The sequence below is a fragment of the Plasmodium malariae genome (genome assembly GCF_900090045.1).
Source record: "Plasmodium malariae genome assembly, chromosome: 7".
Classification (NCBI taxonomy): Eukaryota; Apicomplexa; class Aconoidasida; order Haemosporida; family Plasmodiidae; genus Plasmodium; species Plasmodium malariae.
Window position 1 is genome coordinate 681,233 of NC_041781.1, and position 18,656 is coordinate 699,888.

Consider the following 18,656-nt stretch of genomic DNA (forward strand, 5'->3'; position numbering starts at 1 on the left):
TGCACATATATATATACATGCAAAAACATACAGAGAATGCGCCCGTTTAATACTCGTACAAACTACACTTTTGAGAAAGAAATGTGTATAAATGCACATTAATGAATTCTTATGAAGTATTGCTATTAATGAATAGCATATATATTTTTTGTATGACATAAATGAAGATGTAAAACATTATTATTGTGTCATGAAAAAATGTGGAAAAATATATATATATATATATATATACCCCAAATTATTTCATGTACCAGTTTTATATAAAATTGTATCTCAGAAGGAGCTTTTTTTAAAATAATGCTTCCCTCTATTTACCCATCTGGCTGCCTATTTATATGTCTTTGTGCCTATGTTTATGTCTGTCTATGTCTCTGACTATGTGTCTATGGCTATTTATTATTATTTTTTTTTTTTTGTCAAGGACTTATTTTATACTCAGCATTTTTATACTTTTATCAAGTAAACGTTTTATATGTGGTTATCTTATGCCCCCCAAAAATAAAATATAATAAAACAAAATAAGTAATATGTTAACTATTAAATATTTTTCATCAGAGTTTTCATTTCCAAGTTTAATTGGTATTATTGTGTATATCATTTATATACCCATACATATGTACATACGCATGAACTTATATATATAAATAAATATATATATATTTCATATATACATTATATGTATACCAACAAACGCATAACTCTTTCCCATTATATTGTTTTATTATTTAAATTATACCATTTTTTTTTGTTCGTAAATTTTTTTCAAATAACTTACATGTAATGAGGTTATAAAGAAGTGTATGAGGAATTCTTTTTCTTCTTTTTTATATGTTAAAAATCGTAAAAATGCGAATACGTATATACATATATGTATACGTAAATAAATTGAAACTATATAAACACCTTATCAAAATGAAAACCGTAACCCACAAAATTTTCTTCTATCATTAAAATTTAAGAGAACAAAAATTATAACTACGAAACATCCTTTCTTACAATATTGCCTTTTAACAAAGACGCATTTATATATAATAGTGTACATGAAAAAATAAAACGTATGGGAGGAATAACGCACGAGGAAAATAAAATGTACGATACAGCTTCGATATTAAAGTACACATAATAAATATATATATATATATATGTATATACATATATTTTTTTTTTTCAGGTTTTTGAAATCCAAAAGTAATAATACGACATTTGCATTAATACGGCCTTCTACTTTAAAGCACCTATATTATTATTATGCACTGCAGAGAATATGGCGATTTCAAAAAATACGTGTTGTTATAGCTTATTTTGCGTATTCAACGTAATTCTATATTTTTCTTTATTTTTTTCTTATTTTCTTATGTATTTTCTTTCATATTTTCTATATTTTCTATATTTTCTATTTTTTCTTTTTTTACTTTCTTTTTTTTTTTTTGTTTTTTTTATTCCTACCCATTTTAAAACTTTCTTCTCAATAATGAAAAATTAACCTGTAAATAGGATATTTAATATAAATAAAAAACTACTCTGCATGGTCAATTTAAATGTATTTTATTTTATAAAAAAAAAAAAAAAATTTCAGTTCAATTAAACAAAATGTAGATAAAAAAATATTGGTAACTGATGCAGATTAAGTTAAATTGCAATAGGATATATATTTATATATATATATGAACATACGTGATATTATAAACATGTATGGATAATTAATAACATGGTATAACTATACATTTCAAACTTTTAACTAAAGTTAAAATTTTTGCATGCCATTTTCAAAACATTATTATAACGTTTTTTTTAGTAAAATATTATTTAAAAAATTGGGAATGTACGAATAAATATATATATGTATATATTTATATATTATATATATGTATTTATATGTATGAATATAAGTTTTTGCATATTATATGTGCACAAAAATACCACGAATCTACCATTTATTTTATAATTTAGCGAGTTATACAAAAAATTAGTGGCAATTTTTTGCTGCTCTTTTGAGAGTTCCCTTGTATTGCTGTATATATATATTTTTTTAATGTTTATAGCCATTAGTTTGGAGTCTTTTTTTTTTCATTTTTTGTTTTTTTTTGCTCAGCTTACATTTACGCCCCATTTGAAGCAATCGTAAAATTATTTTTGACTTTATTAGCTGCTTCCCCATTTCCCAGTTTTACCTTACATTGTGTATACTTATTTTATCAAATCTAATGCTAATCGTTATTGAGTATGTTTTTGCCTCCTCCTTTTATTTTTTTGCGCTTAGTACTTGTTTATTTTAGCTTATTTTACTTTTGTTTAAGTGAAGATTTTGAAAAAATCGAGTATGCACAGGACGTGACAAAAATAAAATACTATGATTTCACAAAACATATTGACAAAACATATTTATATAAATATGTAGGAAAACCGATATTACAGGAATTGACTATAACAGTTAAAGTGTTGAAAAATAATGGTGAAGATAAAATATTATTTTTTCCAAAAAAAAAAAGTTTTATGAAAATATCAGGAGACTGGGCTGATTATCCAAAAGAGAATGATGAAATGGTATGTTTAGCTTTTGTATATAAGAAAGATTTAATAAAAAAAGAAACATTAAAATGTCCAGAAAATACTTTTTCCTCAGGAAGTACTTATAAAGTTTGTTATAAAGAAAATAATTATAGCATAAGAAATTTATTTTTATATTTTGAATTATCACAGAGTTATTTGGAAAAGCTATTTCTATTATTTAATATACCTGTCGTAGTTAATACAGACAATTCTGTAGTATATTATACGAATAATAAAAAGAAATCAAAAGATGAAAAACCTTTATTAGATTTACACGTTTGTTATAAATCTAATGAAGAACTAGTATCCTATTTAGGAAAAGTTATATTTAATTCCTACCCTATAGATATCGAAAGAAATGTAAATAAATATGATATCATATATACACAATCTTTTTTAACATCCAACTGGGAATATAATATGTATATTAAAGGCGAATATATAACATCGTACAATCGACTAGTGTTTATTAAAATTCCTCGAGATTATGACGATAAAGTAAAATTAAAATGCCCAGCATTTTGGAATTATGCTATAATGGGAGCAGGAGGTTTAAACAAGATAAAGAAAAAGGACAAAACGAATTTAACACAAAATAAAGTACATTATTTTTTTTCGAATTATTATGATGATACTTCATCCAAGTATTATATTCCATTTTTAAAAAGTGATGATTTGCAAACGAATGAAAATTATTTAATTTGTTTATATTCTGATGAAAACGATTTCGAGGGAATGGATATTGTAAATGTTCATTTTTATATCAACACAACAGATTCAATCATTTTAATTTTTTTGATAATTTTTGTTATTGTTTTTCTTCCTCTCCTTTTTTCAATGACCTATCTCTGTGTACTTTTCAAAATGAACGCCTTAAAGATCAAAATGCATAAATTACAACTTCTAAATAGAAAAGATGAAATTGAAGATAGATTAAAAAGGGAGTTACGCTTGGATCAATACGAGTGTATTTAGTTTGGGGATCCATAATTCCCGTCATCCATGCAATTAGTGATGCGCTAGTGCTATTTTATTTTAAATAAGGGGAGGGTTGTGTGTACCTATTAAAATATAAGCCTTGCACACAAAAAAAATGCATCCCAAAAAACTGTTAATCTTTATGTCATCATGTTATGATCCAAAAATTTCGACCACTCACTGCGTTTTATTTTTATGCTCATTATTTTTTGCTGCTTATTTTGTTGTTTTTTTTACTTTATAATATTCCTTTTTAATTTTTGAATTAGCCGTTTATTTTTTTATTTTTTTTCCCATTATGATTAAAGAATAACAAATTTAATGCCCCCAATTCACAGTTCTATAAATATATGTATATATGTATGTATGTATAAATGTATGTATGTATGTATAAATGTATGTATGTATAAATGTTTGTATGTATGTATGTATGTATGTATAAATGTATGTGTGTATAAATGTATGTGTGTATATATATTATTATGTACGTGCGCACACACCATTAGCACATTTGCTCCTTACTTTTTGCCTTTTAATGTTTATAATTAATGTCGCTTTTCACTTTTTAATTTTTACCATTTACTTCTTAGTTTTTACTATTTACTTCTTAATTTTTACCTTTTTTTTTATTTTTTTTTAAATTAATATGGGCAATTTTACTTTTTAATTTTGTTCACGTTTTCATTGATGTGCATTTAAAAAGGTGTTAACATGTGGATATCGTTGTTTGTTTAATTTGTACAATATTGTGTATATGTTTATATGTATATATATATATATATATATATATTTTTTTTTTTTTTTTTTCTCGCTTTTCTCACTTTTATTTGCCATTGTTTCGTTAATTTATTTTTCCCCTTTTTTAATAAAATTTTCTCTTAAATTAACACGCGAATTGAACATTTTACAATGTAAATAAAGCATTTTGTTTGAAGAAAATGAAAAGCACATGTGCGCGTATATATGCACACAAACGTTCTCACACATGTATATATATATTCATATATACGCATATATATATATACACATATGCACACTTGTGTGCGTTGTTGTGCAAACATGCAACCAGGTTATAGCAGTATAAGAACAAAGAGTAAAAGGCATAAGATGAGTAAAAGTGACACAGACTAAGTATATAGAACGAGAGCACGTAACCTGGTGAGTTACAACATATAAAATGAAATGGGCATATTTCCCTATCTACTGTTTTTTCGTGTGTTCTCTTTTTTTTAACATTCAATATATATAGAGTCTGAAGTGTCCAAATAGTCATCTAACGAAACCTCATTTATAGACATATATTTGAACTTATCATATTGCACATTTATTATTTCTCCTATAATCGATGAATTTTTATATCCTATATTTTTTAAATCTTGTAAAATTTTATTTGCTTCTTCTCTTTCTACAATAGCCATTAGGCCCCCACTTGTTTGAGGATCAAAGAGAACACCATACTTATCATTTAGTAAAGCTTCTTCTAAATTTATAATATTATTACATAAGTAATGATTCTTCTTATACATGGATGAGTATATGTTATTTTCGATGCAATCCTGGACACCTTCAGCAATTATGATATTGCTTAGTTTTATTTTTGCGCCAATGAAATTGATGGGCTTACTATTTTTGCTGTTTTTGCCGTTTTTGCCGTTCTGGTCATTTCTGCAGTTTTTGTCATTTTCTTTGTATTTTCCCCTTATTTTGGCCTCGCCATTTTCCTTTCCATTTGTCAATGTGTTTATCCCTGTGTTGCTGTCTTCTACTGCCACTGCTCCTACCCTAGTTTCACCCATGTCCACATCATTCCTTCTCTCCTCATGATTCTTAAACAACCCATTATTTAACACATCAGGCACTCTATTACTTAAATAAAAATCCCTTCTTGAGCACTTAATCATTTCGTTTAGATGTCCTAAAATACCAAAGCCTGTTACATCTGTACAAGCTTTAACATTATTCTTTAAAAAATACAAACCGCCCTTCTTATTTGATATTAACATTTCATCAAGACAATTATAGACCCATCTAGCTTTTGCTTTTTTACATAAATGTGCAGCCATAATAAATCCAAATCCAAACATCTTTGTTGTAATTATTACATCCCCTGCATTTATATTTCTACTTCCTTTAGGTAAAAACAAGTAATTTTCCTTTAGCATTTCCTGTTTTTTAAACATGTTTAACGCTACTTCATCTGCATTTTCATAATTATTTTCTTGTCCACTTACTTTGTTATCATCTGTGTCGTTTATCATGGCATGCTGATACTTTGCGTCCTCCTTATCTTTCACAATTTTATGACTTTCACTAACTTTTTGCATTTGTTCCTTTTTTGCTCCTATATATTCCATTATGTTATCGCCTCTTTGCATTATCTTCTTTTTTATTTTTCCTGTGACTGCTAAACCTACATAATTTTCATTACCCGCACATGTATGGCCACCACTCAACACACATTTCTCTTCTTTTAATTTCTGACAACACCCTGTTAATATATTTTCTAATCTTTGCTGTAATTTTATTTCTATATTGTCCTTTACAATTAAGACACATAATGCACAAATACCAATACCACCCATGCTATATATATCTGATAAACAATGAATCGCTATTATTTCCCCTAAAATATATTCATCATCAATAAAAGATTTAAAAAAATCAATGGTCTGAACAATTGCTGGACTGTTTTCACCTCTTTTCGATTTACTGTGGACAAATATGCAACAGTCATCACAACCTTCAACTCCCAGATATACATTTGATGAATTATATATATCTAACAACTTTAACGAATTTGATAAAACATTTGAAGGCACCTTTGAACCGCACCCTCCACACGTGTTCCTATTAATTATTTTGTCAATACTTTCTTTTATATATAAATCTACTTTTTTCTTACTTACACAACTCATTACGTTATAGTTGTTGTTACTGTTCAGGTTATTGCTTTTCTCACCCCTTATATTGTTCTGCTCAACAATTATAACGCTCAAAGAAGAATTATCACTTGAATTTTTTTCTTCTTCCCTTCGGACAATTTTATATGTGGTCCTCTTAGTAGCACTTAGTCTTTTTTCATACTCCTTTTGATAAAACTCGTACATGTACGCTGGTAGCAGTGCGTGTGCATTGTTGCTAGTATTACATATACTACTGTTACTACCGAAAGGATTAACCCTCTTACTGCAAATGATCTTACTGTCACTTTCTATACCGCTTCGGCTGCTTCTTCTACTACAACTTGTGCTACCACCATCATTGGAACTGCTGTGGTCCCCCTCATTCTTTTTACCGCTTATTCCTTGTTCCTCTCCTTCAACGGGAAATATACCCTTAAGGATGTGAATATAAATGACTACTTTACTGTAAATATACAAAAGAAGGGTTACGAGCAAAGGTATGGATGTCTCTTCATGCGCACTCATTTTACTTTTATAAAAATATTTATCTATCCTTTTCTTTTTTTCCTTTATTAAATGGACTTTTTTCTGTACAAATTTATTCTTGCATACAAGGTGAAAAAACGCTCTTATAATTTCAACTATCGTGACGTATAAGTAATTTAGTATGTTGTTAAATTCAATGCTAGAGTATAAAGAAATGGTAGCATTTCCTCCATTTTTTTTACTCATGTGGACATTCTTTTTAACATCTTCTATGCTGATATACTTCTTTTTATGAATACTATTATATATATTTAAATAAATAGTGTGGCATACTGTGTACTCATCGTAATTTTTTATTTGATTGAAAAAATATAGCTTATCATCTTTTTCATACTGACAGAATTTATTCATCTGATAGAACTTATTCATCTCACAGAAATTATTCATAACTTTTTCGTTACTTAAATTTAATGTTTTATAACCTGACTTATATACGTAAGATGGGTAGCGCAATTCAGTCATATTAAAACATTCGTCATAATTAACTGTAACTATATCTCCACTCTTACAATCCGTGCATAGTATTACTTTATTTTTGTTTATCTCTTTCACCTCTTTTATACAATCAGTTACTAAAAAATGTTCGCAAAAGTCTATTTTTTCTACATTTGGACTGGAAGAAATATGTATATACATAATTTTTATGAACAGACAGTATTTTTTCATATTTTCAAAAAGTTCAAAGTACAAGCTTTTCCCTAAATCTATGTTATCGCTTATGAGTACTATTGTAAGGAAACATTCTTCCCCATTTTGTTTTTTTAAAAAATCATTTTCATGACAAGTTTCATTCTCTTTAACCGTAGTTTTATTTTCCTCTTCAAATACAACAGATACATTTTCATTCCTGTGGCTTGTACTCCTATAAGATCCATTCAAATTTAAATGTACGATGGTATGATACTTATGAAAAATTTCTTCCACGTATTTATCGTTGTAAGAAAAAAAATTATAAAACCTTTCAACAACTATATTGTCTAAAAAATATTTTTTCCATTTATAATATAACTTTTTATCTGTCCTGTTCATACCATTTGCACTAATTAAAGATAAATACATGACATGTACATAATAAAAAAATAAATTTTTATTTTTGTATGGATATATATTCAAATGAGAATAATCCTTACTAAATAAATATGAACTTTTATAATCAAAGTCACATAATAAAAAATCATAACTTAATTTATTTCGATCCGAACTAAAGGAAATATATTTGTTAATTGAGTCTATATATTCAACCTTTTCATTAATGTAAAGAATATTTCTTTCTTTACAATATTTATATATATCAATGTAACTATCCCTACACTTTTCGATGTTCTGTACATACTTATCTAAAAAGACGAAAACATCTTTACATATTAAAATTATGTTAACTCCTTTTAACTCATTTTTTTCCAAAAATATGTCAATGAAACTTTTACTCCTAATGCCAAATCCTATTATAACAATGTCCATCACCGGGTCAATTTGCTTGCATATCCTCATCTTCAAAAATACGTGGATAAAGCAGCAAATGTTAATGGTTCAAAAGTGTATGCTCTAGTGATACGTATAAATTATCGTACGGGTACAATGTGATAAGCTGCGCAAAATAACAATTACAAAAAAACAAATTGCTGAAATTTAAAATGTATTATGTACGAATACGCGAATATTGCAAGAATGGCAAATGTAATATTTGAAGTAAAGGGGAAAGATAAATAAAATATGGAAAGGGAGGTAAAGGAGGGGCAATGCATGGGAAAAAAAAAGAAAAGAAAAAGCTGCCATATACATATACATATATATATATTATGAATATGTACATGTAGAAGGATTCATTTGAATAATTGTATAATGTAGAAATATCGCAAAAATGCGTATATTTTTAACTATCTCCCTAAAGCGATCATAAATATATGCATATACCTTTATACATAATCATTTATACTTTTATATATACAAGTATACATACAGGCATGTAAACGCAATCTTTATAATTGTGCTGACTGAAAAAAATTCTTGCGTAAAAACGGTAATTGGCCAATCGTATTTGGCTGAACATGAACGATAAATATTAAAAAAGCTTTAAAAAAAAGCATAAAAAAGGAAAACCATAAACAAAATATACCATAATTAAATTCTTTTAATATAACTACTTGCGCACGCGTTAAGTGTAGCAGCGTTTTAAGCACTTAATTCGACAAAAATTATGAGCATGTAGTGGCATTAATTTTAGGCGAGGCTCCTAAATTGTCGCTTCTCTTGATGTTGCACTTGAATATTTTTTTTTTATTTTTCGTTTTGAGTATTTATTAAAGAACAAACCTTTGAGAGCAATAAAACAACAATGGACTCATAAGGAGAGAAAAAAAAAAGAAAAGAAATATAAAGGTATACGTGTGTACATATAATTATTTACAAATACATGTGGGCACGTATATATATCCATAAAATTTACATTTATACTGATAAAAGAAGAATGTTTCTTTCTTTTTCTTTCTTTCTTTTTTTTTTTTTTTTTTGCTGCAACTGAAAGGCTTGTTTTAAACTTAAAAAAATTGTTTATGCTAACAAATCTTGTGAAGGTACACAATAATTGTTCATACGTATATATGTTTATTTATAAGGTAAATACATATATGTGCAAGCCCATATGGTACACTTTGTAAGAAAAAAAAAAAAAAAAAAAATTTCAAAGGGATACCTTCAAACTACAAAAAAATCAAAGTAAAATAAATGACAATGTTGCACAAATAACGCATAATTTTTTAATGCAAAAATTTTGATAAGAAATATACACATCCTGCAGGGTAAAAAATAAATTCAACATGTGAAGCGAATAAATTACAACACTTTGAATAAAAATTCTTGGAGAGACAAAAAAAAAAAAAAAATTCAAGAACTTAACTGATGCTGCACATTGTATTTTATCAGAGTCCTATGAAGTAAGGGAGGAAATTTTTTTTTATTTAAGCACCAGATATACTTGAAATTTTTCAAAAATATGTGCAAAACATCAATAAATCTTTTGCTGTGCAGTTCTTCACACACATTGTCAATAACATATGCCATAAATTTGTACAAGTAATATTGATCTGCGAATTTGTTACAACAATTATGATTATGAAATGCGTTATTAAAGTAAGAAATGTAGGATGAAATTATTTTTTTTATATACATATACAAAACAAATTTTTCATTTTTCTGGTTTATTGAATGTAAACAATTGCTAATGTACGTATAACAAAATATGTTATTTGCGCACTGCTCTTTACAATTATTACTATTACTATCATTATTATTACCACCATCATTACCATTACCATTATCATTATCGTTACCATTACCATTATCATTATCATGATTTATTTTTTGTTTTTCCATCACGTCTTCACGTATTTCCATGTAACACAAATAGCAACAGTTTACTTCTTCCTTAACATGATTTTCTTTTTTTATTTTTCTATTAATTATGCTGTCGAATATATTTGTCTGTATTATTACATTTTCATTAATGCATTTTTTGCTCATATCGTCCAAACGAATATTGTTTTCTTTTTTCTTCTTTACTATAATATTTGGGAAGAAATCATAAATTTTAAAATTTTTCGTAATTTTTATCTTCTTTGGAATGGTAGCGGCATTAGAGGCGCGTTTTCTCTTCACCAAAGTGCAATTTTTCTTTTGAATATTTCTATGTGCACAATTTTCAAATGAAAAAGGAATAGGAGGCTTCCTACCATTAGCTATTTTGTTATTCTTCTCATTATCACCTCTTTGTATGGATGTATTTAAAAAGTAGCTCAAGATATTTCTTATATTTCTAAAGCTGTTAATGTAGCTCTTTTCATCTGGTTTGCAACTAATTCGTACCTTTCTTGTTTTTTTATTTATACTCCTACTTATTGATTTTTTTTTGTTTATGTTTCCACTGTTATTCTTCTTACTGACAATATGGTTCATTAGATTGTTGGGCTTTCTCATCGTTCCTTTTTTAACTTCCTCTCCCCCTTGTTTTCTCTCCTCCGTAATATGGGCATTATCATGACATTTTTTATTTTTCCTTATGATGCTTTCTTTTTTCTCTTCCCCTTTCCTTTCCCCTTTCCCTTGTTCTTTCTTTTCCTCTTCCCTTGCCAACCCATTTACACATCTCGTCCCACTTCCCACCACCTCACTTTCTTGCATACTCACTTTACCCCCTTTAGTGCTCACATTAAAATAGTATAAAATACTTTTCTTACTATGATTACAATGTGTATCGTGATTTATTACATCCGAACAAACAATTTGAACACCTCTTAACTCAGCTAAATTATTTGCTAACACATCAAAACTGTATATAATTTTAAAAAAGTATACAAAAAAACAATTTGTGTAATGACTTAATTTAATTTTAGTACTTATTCTAATAACCTTTCCTCTTCCTAAATATTTGATAGGATTTACATTTTCATTTTCTTCTTTAATGAAAAAATGAACGCTTAAACTTTTCGCCTTGAGGTTTTTTATTTTTAAGCGTATATATAATTGTTTGGTCATAAAATATATAAGATAATAAAAATCATTTATTTTTTGAAATCGAACTCCATAATTTACACTAATATTTATACTTCTTTTTTCATCAAACTTGTCTACATTTTTTTTTTCATTTTTTACCACTTCCATTTTATTACTATCTAATGATGATGAATTTGGTTCCGTGTGAGCAGGAAAGTAATATATATTAAAATAAATAAAATCTCCACTTAAATAATTTAATTTTTTCAAAATCTCTAAGTAATATTCATTCTTTTTATAAAAAAAAAAATATTTACTTATCGGATGTGTAACCCTTTCAAAAAAGGTATTTATGATATCTTCTAAATTATCTTTATTTAATTGAATAAATTTATCAAAAATTAAGTCAACCTCTTTTTCCACTTTTCCCCTAATAGCATTTAAGAAGTAGTTATTTTCTTCCTCAGTATATCGCTCATTTGCCTCATTTGCCTCATTTGCATTTGATAAAATTTCTTTCCTTTCTTCTTCAAAAAGGATATATTCTTCAAATAATTTTTCAATTCTTGCATAGTTAAGCAACTCGCTTGTGTGCTCATAATTATTCTGCTTGTTATTTGCTTCATCTTCCCCTTCTTCTGATGCTCTTGGCAGAATTTCCACATCTGATATTGCTCCCCCCTGGGTGTCCCCTCCTGGTGTGCTTTTATTAAAAAAGTCGGGATGGAAACCACTGTCGAGATTGTATGCCCACTTCTTCTTCCGCTTCTGCTCCCTCCCAATGAATATGCTCAAGTGATGGTAGAAATCGAAAAAGAGAAAGCGCTTTTTACAAAATTTTAGGGCTTTTCTCGATAAACCCAAGTCACTAGAAATTCCCATGGAGACAGTCAAATTTGTTAAGTTATAAATATCATCAGATATTTGTTTAGAAATAAGAAAAATGTCTTGCTCATTTTCATAAAATAATTGAAGTATAGACTCATCTACAGATAGTACTCGAACATTTTTAGAATAATTTATTAGTACTAATAGAAACAGAAAACTACTCTTTAATATATTTGTAAAATCGTATTTTATAAAATGAATATTATTCTTGTGCACTTTTGTTACTTCTCCTTTTATCATGCCCTTAAAAATTCGATTCTTCTTTCCCCAATAATTTGTAGCACTTATTATTCCATAACTTTCCTCTTTTTTTAAACTATGACATACGCATAAAATTTCGCTCACCAAATTCTCTTTCTTGCAATTCAAAAAATTTGCACTTTTTAGACTTGCATTCAAAAAATAATTATCAAAATCGATGTATAAATAAACGAATTTCCTGCTATCCTTTTCCTTAATATCTTCAAAATTAAAAAATACTCTAGATATGTAATTCCAGTTACCTAAAATGTATAGTCGAGAGTTATAGAAGTAATCGTGTACACTGTCTATGAGTTTTTCCGATGGTATGTTTTCCCTATGAATGGCATGTAGACTATCTTGATGATTGCTCTCACTTTTATTTTTCTCCTCTACATTCATTTCATTTTTGTCTCTCGGTAGAGGATTCATCATGCTTTTGCTACCACCACTACTACTACTACTACCATAGTTTCTTCTCTTTTTTAAAGCAATGTCGAAAAAAAAATGAATTATATCATTTTCCCAAACATTTTGTATATTTATATTTAGCTCACTTTTGTGTTTAATCCATTTGATTTCTTCCTCACTTAAATGATCTAATATTTTATATGTTTTGCAAAATTCTTCAAAATTGTTTTTATTTATATGTAAATTTGCGGACACGTTTGTAAAAACATTTTCCTTCAATTCTTTGTCTAGATAATATTTCTGTAACCTTTTAAAATATTCAGTGGAGTTGTATACGATGTACTTTTTTAAATTTTCATAGTTCATTTGCATATTTAATATTTGTAAATGTTTGTTATTTTGCACATAATTATTTCTTGTCTTTTTAAGCTCGTTGCTCAGTATTCCTACGGTTGTGCCGCTTGAAGTTATGGCGCTTGAAGCTACGCCACTTGCAACTGTTCCACGTGCAGTTATGCCACTATCGAGTGTGTCCTTTCCCGAATAAATAATAACATGATTGCTCGCACTAGTCCAACTGTTCACTGAACTATCACAGTTAACGCTACTTTTACACTTAGAATAGCCATTCATTTCGTTATACTGATGCACATAATTATCATCAATTAGCCGTTCTTTACATATTGAATCTATCGTACTGCTGCTCCTCTCGCAAGGGGTCGAAGAGGGACTACTGCTTTGCGTCTGTTCCGTTTGTTCCTTTTGACCTTGCGCAGTTATGTGTTCACTGCATTGGTTTTTTTCTTCCCCTATTTGCACTTTCCTCTCATTGCTCCTCCTACCCTTAAATGAAAAATACTCTGTTATTTGATGCGAATTATAACGCAATAGGGACGGTATGTACGACTGCTCAGGCAAACGGGCCCTAAAAGTAACACAATCGAATATATATTTGTCTACAACTATAAACACTTTGGACCTTTTCACTGCCTTTTTATAGTCCATATATTTTTTAGAACCTAGTGCCATGTTGTTACTGATGATATGTGTGACCTTACTTGTTAATGCATTATGTATAATTCCTCCATTTTGTACTATTAAAATTTCTAACTGCTCTTTTTTGTTAATATAAGAAGCATGTATATTTCGTTTACAAGAAGAAACGTCTTGATAACTTTTCATAAAATTATCAAAATTGTTGTTACATGTATTACTATTTATTGTATTTGTTTCGTTATATGTGCTTTTAATAGGTGTCTTATTCATTATTTCCTCCTCCTTATTCGTGTTATTCTTTTTATATATACTCCAATAATATATTTTTTCATGATCGCTTTTCTCATAGTCATAACAAGTGCTTGATCTATCCTGACTCTTCATAGGAGTACAATATCTATCAATAGTTTTGTCATTAGCATCATTTATATAAAAATTTGATTCATTAGAATAATCTGTTTGTTTTTGTTCACTCGGATGGATTACCGTCTCTTGCATGCTACTCATATCATCACATAACTCTAATGATGATGATGAGTTATATAGAGAAAATAAACTTACAAAATCATCAATGTAAAAATTACAGTTCATAAATAACAATGAACCTTTTTTTGTACTGTCATAACTTTCGCCTATTTCTGCATTATATTTTTTGTTATAGGATAAGGGGATTTTCTCCTCTTTTTTCATCATATATTTTTTAAAACTCCTCGAACCGCCATATTCGATGTCCATTTTTGAGGGTACCCGGGGGCCATTTTACCAAAAAACGAAACGGAACAAAACCAGAGTAAACTAGAGTAAACTAAACTAAAAGAAATAGTAGTCACCAAGTTGGAAACTTGTGTATATACGTACTAATCATATGCATACGAACGTATGCAAAGAAGGGGAAAAAAACGAAGAAACGAAAGAGTGAAAGAGTGAAAGAGTGAAAAAACGAATGAGCGAAGCAACTAAAAAAAAAAAAAACAGCCAGAATACTATATTTCTTATCATGTTACATGTTTATATAAATAAAAATGAAAAAAACTAAATGGTCTTCATTTTGTCATAAATTTGAGAGAAAAAAAAAAAAGTAAATTTAGCCTTATTAAAAAAAAAAAAATTAGCAGAATTTTATTACAAAAAAAATTATTTTAAAATAACAAATATAACATTTAACATGCTAGTTAAAATGATATATAAAATGACAGAAATAATATGCCATATTAAAAAAAAAAGAAAAAAAAAAAAATTTTCAAGGACTATATATAATTTTTTTATATTTTAATTAACGAATATATGGGGAATTTTTGTTTTTTTCCCCTCTTAAAAAAAAAAGGTTTGCTCTTAACGTTGCATAAATAAATGTTGCTGCTGCCTATGCGATGTTTATATATAAAATAATACATGATCATTTATCACGATTGTCCCTTACATAATGTACAATTTAATTTGTATAAATATTACGTATGTATAAAATGTAAAGGAAAAACAAATTTCTTTCTAGAAAGGTCGAATATTTTGCGCAATATAACATAGTAATGTATATGGCGTAGTAATATTTATGGCGCAGTAATATATATGGCGCAGTAATATATATGGCGCAGTAATATATAATTGGAAAAAAGGAATCACGAGTATGTGCATGGCATTAACATTTGATAAAAAAAATTATTAAAATATTGCTAGATGAAATAAGTAGCACCATTTGTTTGTGTAAAAAAGGTGTGATTTCTTGGTATTACGAAGTTGTAAGGAGTTATTTTTTCATTTTACTGTTCCAAAATGTGTACATATATATACATATATATATATATAAATTTATATGTATATTTTTAACAATTTTGATATATAAAATTTTACTTTAATATAACTTCGCATATAGAAGTAAAATTCCTTTTCATTTTTTTTAGAAAGATATGTTAAAAAACATATACTATTTTATACTATATTATTTTTCATTTTTATTTTTTTTACTTTTTATTTTTTTTTATTTTTATCGTTAAACTTACTCTACCACGTATTGCACGTAAACTTTTTTTGTTGTTAATCCTTTCTCCCACAAAAAGTTCCTAACGTTTAAGGAGTCTATTAATCCTTTGTCTGTTTGTGTTGCATGTGTGATATTATGTAATGTTGGCATATTCGGCTTCTTAACTATAAAAACGTACCATTTTAATTTTGGGCTAACAGTGTATACGAATTTGCACCTTTTTCCTGCTTGTTCGTCATATATGCACGTACATATGCACATATACAGGCATATTCATGTATACATATACATGTGTGTACATAAACGCATTCGAAGAAATATAGTTTCATCCTCCACTTTTAAAGATATTCTTTCTATTTTTGTTAAATAAAGATGAATTTACTAGCTATTATTTTAACAAGACATGTAGATGATGTTATTTTCCTGTGCACCGCGACTGATTTAAACGCGTTAAAAGAAATAAAAAAAAAAAAGAGAAAAAGGAAAAAGAAAAAAAGAAAAAGAAAAAAAGAAAAAAGAATAAAATATTTTTTTTTACCTTTCTTAATATCCTAACTATTATTTTCGAGCTCATCCCTACTATGTTGTTCATTAGTGTATTATAACTTCTAGCTGAGCATTCAAGTTTTTCGCTGTATGTACGTGTCTATATATGTATATAGAAACATCTATGTAATCTCTACACACATAAACATGCATTCGTGAAGATATATATATATGTGTACTCCTTTATTTTACCTTTTTTAGTTATTCATTTATTAAAAAAAAAGCATTTAAAGAGGCCGCCTTTTTTGTAGCCAGAACAGTTCCTTCAAGGGTTTGAAAACATGATCTTGCTTGTTTTTTAACCTATTTTGCAATTTTACCATTTTGTCTTTTGACCATTTTGTCTTTTCACCATTTTGTCATATTACCACTTCGTCATATTACCACTTCGTCATTTTTACCCTCTTATTCTTATTATTCATTTTCTTTTTCTCTTTTTTTCTTTTTTTTTTTTCCTGTTGTTAGATAGAGTATAATACAAAAGAAATTATAACGCACGAGAACAACACCGTTTTTGCATTCAAGTACACTGATAATATATGCCCTATAGTAATAGCAACCGATGATTATCCTGAGAGGTATTTTCTTTTTTCTTTTTATGGAACATTATATGAATTGTTATTTTTTTGTTGTTAAGACGTATATATTGCCTTTCATTTTTACGTTCATTTTTTCCTCTATTTTTAAGTTCATTTTTGTCTACGTTTTTACTTTCCACTTCGCGTACTTTTCAACAGAGTAGCCTTTTACATGATTAACGAAATTTACATGAATTTTACTCAAACCATACCTAAAGAAGAATGGTCACAAGTAAAGCAAGACAACAAAATATCTTTTAACTTGAATTCTTATTTTGCTAAATATAAGGTAAGTCCAATAAGGAGTGAATAAGGGAAAATATTCATGCTACTAATAAATATGTCAATGGTTTGTATTATGTATTTGTATTAATAGACTGTAACAATTGTTTACAACATTGATTTGTGTTTGAGTTATTTCCTCGATTTCTTTCTCATATTTTACTACTTACTCTTCCCCAACTGTAGGACCCCTTAACTTGTGATGCTATAGCTCAGACAAATATAAAAATTAACGAAAATATTGTAATATTCCAAAAGAATGTGCAAAATTGCAATTTGCTTATAATGGAGTGTTGATATACGGAAAAAATTATGCACACAAATATGTACACATATGTGCTTGTATACGTACATATATATATGTGTGTGTGTGACTAATCATAGGAAAAGAACATTTCCTTATTAATGCCCACTATTAATATGTTATATAAGCTGTGTTTCATATAGATTTTGCCTTTTCCAGCTCTTCATTTTTTTTGCGATTAATTTTTCTGCGTTCCATTTTTTTTGCGTTCCATTTTTTTTGCGTTCCATTTCTTTACATTTCATTTCTTTATGTGTCATTTCCTTACGTTTCGTTTTATTTTATTTTATTTTTCTTTATTTTTTCCCTATCCTTTAAAGGAAAAAGTGAGAGTAACCATGGATGCGCTTATCAGGAATAGGGAGAACTTGGACGTTCTTGTTGATAAGAGCAAAGACCTTTCGAGTAATTTCCCATTTTACTATTTCGTTATTTATCCATTTTGTAGTTATGCAGATATTCTGTATATACCAATTCTTTGTCGTATCATTTTAACCCATATATATTGTAACATATTTATGCATTTTGCAAATTAGTTGTTTCGTTTAATTTTTACTAATGTTTTTCACGGAGGTCATTTTTTTTTTTTTTTTTCTTTTCAGCCACGACAAAACAGTTATTTAAGCAAAGCAAAAAGCTTAAAAGAAGACAGTGTTGCAATATTATGTAAATTTGATTATTATTTTTCGTTCTATATATTTATTTTATTATATCCGTATTATATTATGCTTTATTTTGTTTCCCCCTTATTTTGTGCTGCTTTACTTTGTTTTACCCATATTTTGTGCTTATTTCATTTTATCTTTTTTTTTTGTGAATTTTTTTTTTTTTTTTTTTATGCGTATTTTTTCGCAATCCTTAAAATATTCTTTTCGTACATTTTTGTTCTTGTCCTAGTTTGATAAAACTTTTTTAAATTAAAAAATGGGAACTCCAATTATAAATCTTTTAAATGTGCAGCTGTTATT

General features: G+C 27.6%; 4 protein-coding genes across 4 annotated transcripts; 2 read left to right on the plus strand and 2 right to left on the minus strand.

Moving 5' to 3' along the window:
- Window positions 1-2,223: 2,223 nt before the first annotated feature.
- Window positions 2,224-3,525, plus strand: PmUG01_07021900 (conserved Plasmodium protein, unknown function; the record flags this gene model as incomplete). The annotated part of the gene is made up of 1 exon (XM_029003952.1): window positions 2,224-3,525. One exon carries the CDS (start codon window positions 2,224-2,226, stop codon window positions 3,523-3,525), a length of 1,302 nt encoding a protein of 433 aa, XP_028860690.1.
- Window positions 3,526-4,757: 1,232 nt separating this feature from the next.
- PmUG01_07022000 (selenide water dikinase, putative) lies at window positions 4,758-8,468 on the minus strand (the record flags this gene model as incomplete). The annotated part of the gene is made up of 1 exon (XM_029003953.1): window positions 4,758-8,468. The coding sequence occupies one exon, from the start codon at window positions 8,466-8,468 to the stop codon at window positions 4,758-4,760; it is 3,711 nt and encodes a 1,236-aa protein (XP_028860691.1).
- Window positions 8,469-9,860: 1,392 nt separating this feature from the next.
- On the minus strand, window positions 9,861-14,735 carry PmUG01_07022100 (DNA repair protein REV1, putative; the record flags this gene model as incomplete). Its single annotated transcript, XM_029003954.1, has 1 exon — window positions 9,861-14,735. The coding sequence occupies one exon, from the start codon at window positions 14,733-14,735 to the stop codon at window positions 9,861-9,863; it is 4,875 nt and encodes a 1,624-aa protein (XP_028860692.1).
- Window positions 14,736-16,350: 1,615 nt separating this feature from the next.
- On the plus strand, window positions 16,351-18,358 carry PmUG01_07022200 (prenylated protein, putative; the record flags this gene model as incomplete). Its single annotated transcript, XM_029003956.1, has 7 exons — window positions 16,351-16,427; window positions 16,726-16,795; window positions 16,990-17,102; window positions 17,262-17,391; window positions 17,571-17,627; window positions 18,009-18,093; window positions 18,291-18,358. The coding sequence occupies 7 exons, from the start codon at window positions 16,351-16,353 to the stop codon at window positions 18,356-18,358; spliced, it is 600 nt and encodes a 199-aa protein (XP_028860693.1).
- Window positions 18,359-18,656: the final 298 nt, after the last annotated feature.